This window comes from Watersipora subatra, chromosome 5 (assembly GCF_963576615.1).
Source record: "Watersipora subatra chromosome 5, tzWatSuba1.1, whole genome shotgun sequence".
In the NCBI taxonomy this organism is placed as follows: Eukaryota; Metazoa; Bryozoa; class Gymnolaemata; order Cheilostomatida; family Watersiporidae; genus Watersipora; species Watersipora subatra.
The window spans coordinates 4,608,979-4,616,567 of record NC_088712.1 but is presented as its reverse complement, the minus strand read 5'-3'; the positions used below and the strand labels follow the sequence as shown (position 1 = coordinate 4,616,567).

The 7,589-nt window shown below is 48.9% G+C and overlaps 1 protein-coding gene across 1 annotated transcript; it reads right to left on the bottom strand.

Moving 5' to 3' along the window:
• Positions 1-1,687: 1,687 nt before the first annotated feature.
• LOC137397063 (uncharacterized) lies at positions 1,688-4,789 on the bottom strand. The gene has a single exon (XM_068083347.1). It carries the CDS (start codon positions 4,787-4,789, stop codon positions 1,688-1,690), a length of 3,102 nt encoding a protein of 1,033 aa, XP_067939448.1.
• Positions 4,790-7,589: the final 2,800 nt, after the last annotated feature.

Here is a 7,589-nt window from a genome sequence, read left to right as displayed (position 1 = left end):
ATTGGGTATCAACGTACGATCAAACGCTGTAAGATAATTAAATCTATTTTTTTCAAAATTCGTTACTAGAGCTAATGCTAAACCTTGCTTAATCAGAAGAACGTTTCTCATAATAAGAGGCCAGAAGGATGCACATGAAGTATTATTTCTGTAGTTGTTTTAGCTGTAGTTTTGTTTCATTTTAGTTAGAAAAAACTGGTGGATAGAGTAGCGGTTTTCTGTAAGAATAGTTTAAATAAAACTTAAAGCTAATGTCAATTCTTAACCATTTTATGGTGAGAAACAGAAACAAAGCATTAAAAAATTAGCAAACGATAATTCAAGGCTGACTCTGCATTCTTTAGTAATGGTAACCCAATCTTTACTTGGTAGATAATTTTCTTTGACAGAAAACTTATATAATCATGTTTTATGCAAAACTAAGTGTATTGAATCAAGGTAAATTAAACCATAATTGCTAAAAACTGGATGATTCTTGACTACAATAAAAATTTTATTATATTTAATATTTAATAAAAATATTTAATATTTAATAAAAATTGGTAAGTTTTACAGTGAAATTCTTTTAACTGATACTTAAAAATATTGCTTCGCGGAATGTATCCTTTTTAGATTAGATTTTTATCAATTTAGATGTCTGAACTTCCATCTTCGGAGTGCTTAAAATATCGCACTAAAAATGCCTGGCTGAAGTTTAGGAAAGATAAAACTGAAAGATTAGCTAAATATTGTGTGTGTGGAAGGAGGACACAAAAATTACGCTGTAGGACTCATAAATGCAAGAACTGTAAAGTGATTCTTTGCATGTACGCCGACTGCAAATTCAGTTCCGAAGTTCAAGCTAGAGTAACAAGACATTATTAGGAAAAACACTTTGTGCTATCTTCTGAAGATGTCGAAAGCGATAAATTACCCTCCAATCACGGGTACTCCGAGCGTTGCGATAAGCGACGGTGAGAAAAAAGAGAGAAGGGTATATTACAAAAAATCACACCATCTCTTTCACTGTTAGAAATGCTCTCATCTGAAAATATACATCAAATAACCTAAAAACCCAAAATTTTACCAATTAAAACACTCACCTTTACCAACAATACGCAACTTACAAAAAACACTTGCGGGCGGAAACGAGTGTCTAATGTAGACCTTTGAATATCGGGATTCGATATATAACGGCTACAAGAAAAGCTTACGAAATGAACTTTTGACCTCGCCGTTGGATTGGTCACAAACGCGTATTTACCAAAAGCAAAGGTTTTGGGGTTTCCCCTTAAGTTCATCGACTCGGAGCCATGTAGCCTCGTTGCGCTACACGTCTCTGCATCGACAATAATTATTGTAAGTTACTAAGTAAAATAACGCAGTACCAGACTGCCAGCCGTGACACTCCAAAACCTCCCCTTATGTCACCCTTACTCCACCTCACGTTTTACCAGAAAACACCGTAGTGCCAGACTACACCAGTAGGGTTACTCACGAGTCACCAAGACTCAGAAGGACTCTTAACAATCCTTTTTCGCTACGACAGCACAGAGTCACAAGCTACGCGAACGGAGCTTGGATTCCCAATAACAACATGGCCGTTTTCTCTCGTCCGGTGGCGCATGCCCACGAACCCTTCCGAGCTATCGGCGGGCACCACGTGACTAATAACTCACATTTCCCCCAGCTTTTAAGAAGCTACCAGCTATCCCTCATAGTCATCCAAATACTGGGGACGCCGTCGCTCTCGCTGCGACCGCCTGAGCATTAACGGTTGAAGCTCAGGTTCATCAGGATCTAAATCCCCGGACGGAACCCCAGCAGTCTGAGGCTCACCATCCATGTTTTGAACTTCATCCTCAGCAGTCTGAGGACCGTCCTCCACATCCCCCTCCGAGACCTCAGCCACCTCACAGGGATGCAGCTGAGGCGGTGGGGGAGCAGCAGAACCGCGTAATCTATCTAGATTAGGCCGGCCGTCTTCGGCCAGTTCACGGATGCCGTTTTCCCTACTACGGTCAGTGCCAAACCGCCGTTTGCGGACATCCCTCACATGCCTCGGCATGCCATCCACGCACACGTTGTGCTTTGAAACGACTCCGGTAATCACTCCCGGTGCCCACTGCCTAGTGCACGACGGAGTCGAGGGTTTCACCCACACCTCATCGCCGACAGCAAACTTGCCCTGACTGACCTCATCTAACCCACGTAGATTGACGTCAAAAGGCACTCGCCATGAGTATCGATACAGATTATTCGAGGGTACCGAACCCCCATCTGTACCCTTGCGAGGCGTGACATTATACCAGAACGTCGCCTCCTCGGGGCTAATTCTTCCCCTCTCGGCAATCCTCTTGATTGTCCGGTGATTCCTCTCAACGATTCCGTTGCCACTCGGGGCGTAAGCGGCACGAAATCTCAGAGAAATCCCCCACTCGTCAGCGAACTGTGCAACAGTTGCTGACCTAAACGCCATGGAATTGTCCATTAACAATTCGTCACACGGCCCTCGCTCAATTACGATTGTGCGTAACTGAGCCACGATGTGCGCTGCCGTCTCACTTGGCAAGCGGCGCCAGATAGCGAAACGTGACGGCCCGCAATCAACCATGGACAGGAACACCTGGCCGCCATAGTGAGTCACGTCTATGGCCACCCGGCACCAGTTCCCCTCGACAGCCAAGCTGCCTGTTTCCACGAGGTTCTCACCTCTCGGAGCCGGGTCAACGCGCTGACAGGCCTCACAGCCAGCCAGCTCGCGTTTGACCTGCTCCCGTGTCAAGTCACTGCGTACTTGCTGAGCAAGGTACAGTGTTCTCTCGACACCCAGATGGTGAGGCAAATGAGCCGCCCACACAGCATCCCCGAGGGTCTCGCCGGTGAAGATGGCAGCAGCCATGCTCTCGGCCTCGCCTCCACTCATCCCACGATGCCCGAGCCACTTCTTGGGCACCCTCGTCATCCTATCCGCCTTGTTCTCCACAGTAGGTACAAGACGCATAGTGACCGATAAGCCGTACTCGGTGATCGTATCACGGATCACCCCCAGCCGACGCTTCACCAGCATCTCTGCAGCACCTTTCGTGCGAACACGATTGCGCCCGTCAATTGTATTTGACATCCAATTGACAACTGTGAGAGAGTCAACCGCCAAGGTGAAGGTCTTGAACCCCCACGCAATAGCCAGGTTAACACCTCGTCCCACAGCTTCCAATTCGGCAACATTGATGTGTGAATGGTCTGACTCCTTCCTCAGCCACGACGCATCCTCAACAATGCTGCCATCAACCTCGATTGCCACACCGAGGCCCAGAGAGCTAGCATCTGTCCACACAACGACCGAACCGTCCGGTCTTACGTGCCACGGACCCCTAACAGGGTCCTCCTGGCATACCCTTGTGTAAAGCTCACTAGCTAGCGAGCGGACCTCCTTTTCAACAGGGGCATCCCAGGCTCCGTTGCATCCCAGCCGCTTCAAGAAGCTGCAATAGGGCCGCAACCACCCAGCCACTGGGTAATGACCGACAAGTCGGCCACAAAACGAGAAAAGCTCTCTCTTAGTCAGCCCAGCTGGCTCAAGATGAATTTCGGAGAGTGCAGTTCCCCTCGACATCTGCAAATGTCCACGAGCATTTCCCTTTAGAGAAATGCCCAACAACCGACCGCCATCAAGGCCCTCCGGCTCTTTCGTCGCCAGTCCATACTTAGCAAGGTGCTTCCTCAGCTCCTCCACGCCAAGCACAGACTCCTGCACCACTATATCGTCGATATAGTGGTCAGTCCCTCGTCGGACCCGCTCGTCGAGCGAAAGAACCTTGCCTAGGATTTTGGTCATGATCCTAGGCGCACACGAAAGCCCGAAGCCTAAACGTGTCAGCGCATAAGGGACCCCCTTATACTTCACGACCTGGTATTTCCACAGGTCCTCCGAAACATGGATTTGTAGGTATGCGGACTTGAGGTCAACTACCCCAAGTCTGCCACGCAACTGTCTCCACTTCCGGATTTTCTCGCCGCACACAGCGACCGCGTCACCTCCCGTGTGACTCTCGACAAACGCGTTCAGCTCACGGTAGTCCATGACCGGTCGCACTTTGTCCTTCGTTGGTTGGAACACAGCCAAAAGGGGGATAATACCCTCAATGGGCCGACTCCACCTTTTCAACCAACCTTTTGAGATCCAGCTCTCAATTTCAGCACAGTACCGCTCATGCAGGTTAGGTGCCCGAGTACACTTGTACTCCGCGACCCGGGTCTGCAATCCTTTCGGAGATTCCCCGGACCACCGCCAGCTAACGGTCCATCGGCCTTGGGCAAAAGTGGCAACAAAATCGGGGTCGTCGACTCGCAGTGACACCAGATCACCACCCAACCCCGACAACGGTGCCACCCTTGCCACCCCGCATGCGCAGCCAGCCCCAGTATCCTGCCCAGCAGGTACTCCACAGCATCCATTCTGATAGGGTTTCCCCCACCTGACCGAATACTTTGCATCACTTCCTCTACGGACAGTGACACCTCCCATGTGGTCAATGACGTCGCCACCCAGCAAGCAGTCAACCCCAAGATTGCACAGCTTGTCCATAACGAGTGCCGTAACGCCGAAACAGTGTCCCTGTACACCGACGACCACCCGACACTGACCCTTCACATGAGACGCCTTACCATCCGCTGTCAACAGCGGGTGGCTCGGCCTAAGTCGGGTTGAGCCTGTCAACACCTGCGGACTTACCAGAGTCCTCTCGCTTCCAGTGTCAACCAGACACTGAAAACCGCAACCATTCAGAATTGCTCGAACGACCGGCATACGACTGCTCGTCGTAGGCTCGCCAGTCGCCCCGGACAGCCAAGGACTGTCCCGCAGTACACTCTTACTGCTTACATGTGACCTCCAGCCTCCCCCTGTCACGCCAACGCCACCTCGGGTCCCCCTGATGTTATGGGACCCCTCGTAAGCCTGGCTTACACGGTGTCCATATGAGAGGATGCGGCGCCCCGAGTTGCATCCTCCTGATGAAAACCCGGCTCATCCTCCGTGAGCCCTGCCGCCGCCCCAGGCGGTGGCCGTACAGGACAATCCCGTACAAAGTGATCCGTGCTGCCGCACCGGAAACACCCGACCCTCTTGCCAGAAGAGGTCTTTTTCGCCCCCGTACCAGACGAAGGCCGCTTAATACGTGGGCAGTCCTTCACCCGGTGTGGACCCCCACATCGAAAGCAACTGTCTTTGCTTCCCGGCTGCTTGCTAGAAGCAGCCCCCAACTGCTTGCCAGAAGCAGTCGCCGGCCGGTTACCAGAACTGGCCGCTGAGCTAATTGTTGAGGGGCGACCCTCAACAGCTCTCCGGGAAACCAACTTTCCCCTCACTCGGTTCAGCACTGAACCAAAGTCAGCAGTATACGCCTGATCGTGCGTAACTGCCCACTCGTAGACTGACTCGGGCAGCCCTTCATAGAACTTGGTCCTAAAAACCAGGTCCTCCAGCGTCACCCCCAGTCTACCGCCGAGCCGCTCCAAGCGGTCCAGGTACACGTCAACTGTCTCCCCGGATTCGAGTCGACAGCTGACAAAGCGACGCCATGCCTCCTGTCGAGGCATGGCGTACTCGGCAGTCAAAACTGCCTTCACGACATCCCACTGGGATGCGTCGCCCACCCTCATGCGCCCATGCACTCTGGCAGCAGTGCCATCGAGCATGTACGCAATCAGCGTGCACGGAGCAATGTGCTCCAACTCACACAGTCGCTCGTACTGCGAGAGCCATGCGGTTACCTCAACCGCACCATCACCGGCAAATGGCTGCATCTGCCGGCTCAGCCTTTCTAAAATAGGCCCTCGTGCCTGGTTCATCAGATTCGCTAAAAAAGCGGCATCTAAAACCAGTGGCACTGTTACAGCGCCCGTGGCGCCCTCGGGTGGCTGACCACCTCCGCCATCGGTAGATGGCTCAGCCTTTTGGCTGCTCCCGGGCGCGCTCATGGCCCGCTCGTGCTCACCTCAGCCCAGCTGAGTGGCACCACCTAACAACAAGGCAAAGTAAATACAAATATATAAGCCGAAATAGCTTGTAAGTTACTAAGTAAAATAACGCAGTACCAGACTGCCAGCCGTGACACTCCAAAACCTCCCCTTATGTCACCCTTACTCCACCTCACGTTTTACCAGAAAACACCGTAGTGCCAGACTACACCAGTAGGGTTACTCACGAGTCACCAAGACTCAGAAGGACTCTTAACAATCCTTTTTCGCTACGACAGCACAGAGTCACAAGCTACGCGAACGGAGCTTGGATTCCCAATAACAACATGGCCGTTTTCTCTCGTCCGGTGGCGCATGCCCACGAACCCTTCCGAGCTATCGGCGGGCACCACGTGACTAATAACTCACAATTATTAGCCAACAAGATTACGTGGTCAAAATTGCAGGCGCGCTATTTGACATATGCCGTGCTGGTGGCTGCTGAAGAAAGTAGTTACGCGCTCTAACGATTTTATGCCGATAGTCAGTTGTGAAATTTAACTAGTTTTTGGGTTATGTAATTATATTTATTTTAATATCATAATGAATGACGAAAAGAAAACAGCTAAAGTAGCAGCCAAAAGATGGTAATTTAATATGAATTACTTAGATTAATTCTAATAGTTCAAAATGGTAGCTGACTGCTGTAAAACCTAACAGCTGTTCCTCTGAGACATCATTTGATTGTGTGACCCAAGAACAGACATTTGTTAAATCTTCTTGATGGCATTTACTTGCAACAAGTTTCTAATGTTCATTGTATAACCTTTCATGCGCGATTGGCCAGTCAAGCAAGTAAAAAGCAACTTGTCATTCCAATTTTATTCGCCTTTTCAGTTTATATGCCAATATACATTGTACTATCATTCGTTGCACTGTTTATCAGTGTCAATTTTATAGTTGTTGCATAATAATATATGTGTTGTAGCCATAGTTATCTCCTCCACATTGCCAAGTTCTATAGATTACTAATATATACATGTATAAAAGCCGAATGCCTGACGTTGCACGGGAATAGAATAAATTGCGTAATGAGTTTGAGTAACTTGCCTGGACAACTAGATCTTTACTAAAAGCTTTACTAAAACAATACATGCGTTTGGGCCAACTTATCACTGGTGACATTATGCGTAACGATCAACAGTGCTAGCGCATCAAGCGCGAGTATCTTAACCAATGCAATGAATATTTTCACTATTATCGACAGCTATGCTTAGTTGCAAGTGTAGTCCAATGGGTAAGTTTGCTGGCTTTTGATGTTGAGGTTCCGAGATCAGATCTTGTGCCATGTGGATTTTTCATTGTTAGATTCTAATTGTTATAGGACAAGGATTAACAAACAAAGAGACAAAAATTGAGAAAGACCTACACTGAGATTTATAGATTGATTACATATATATCGCCCGTATATATTGCACATATATCTGGAACCAATAGTATAACTCCTGTTATTTTTTATTTGTACCAGGATTAAAGAAAGCTATGCTTTCGGCAATGTTTCAAGGTACAGAGATGTTCTTGTCAGCTCTGCATATGACGATTATAGAAGTCATTGTTCAGGACTGAGTAAAAGACAGTTTGGCATTGTA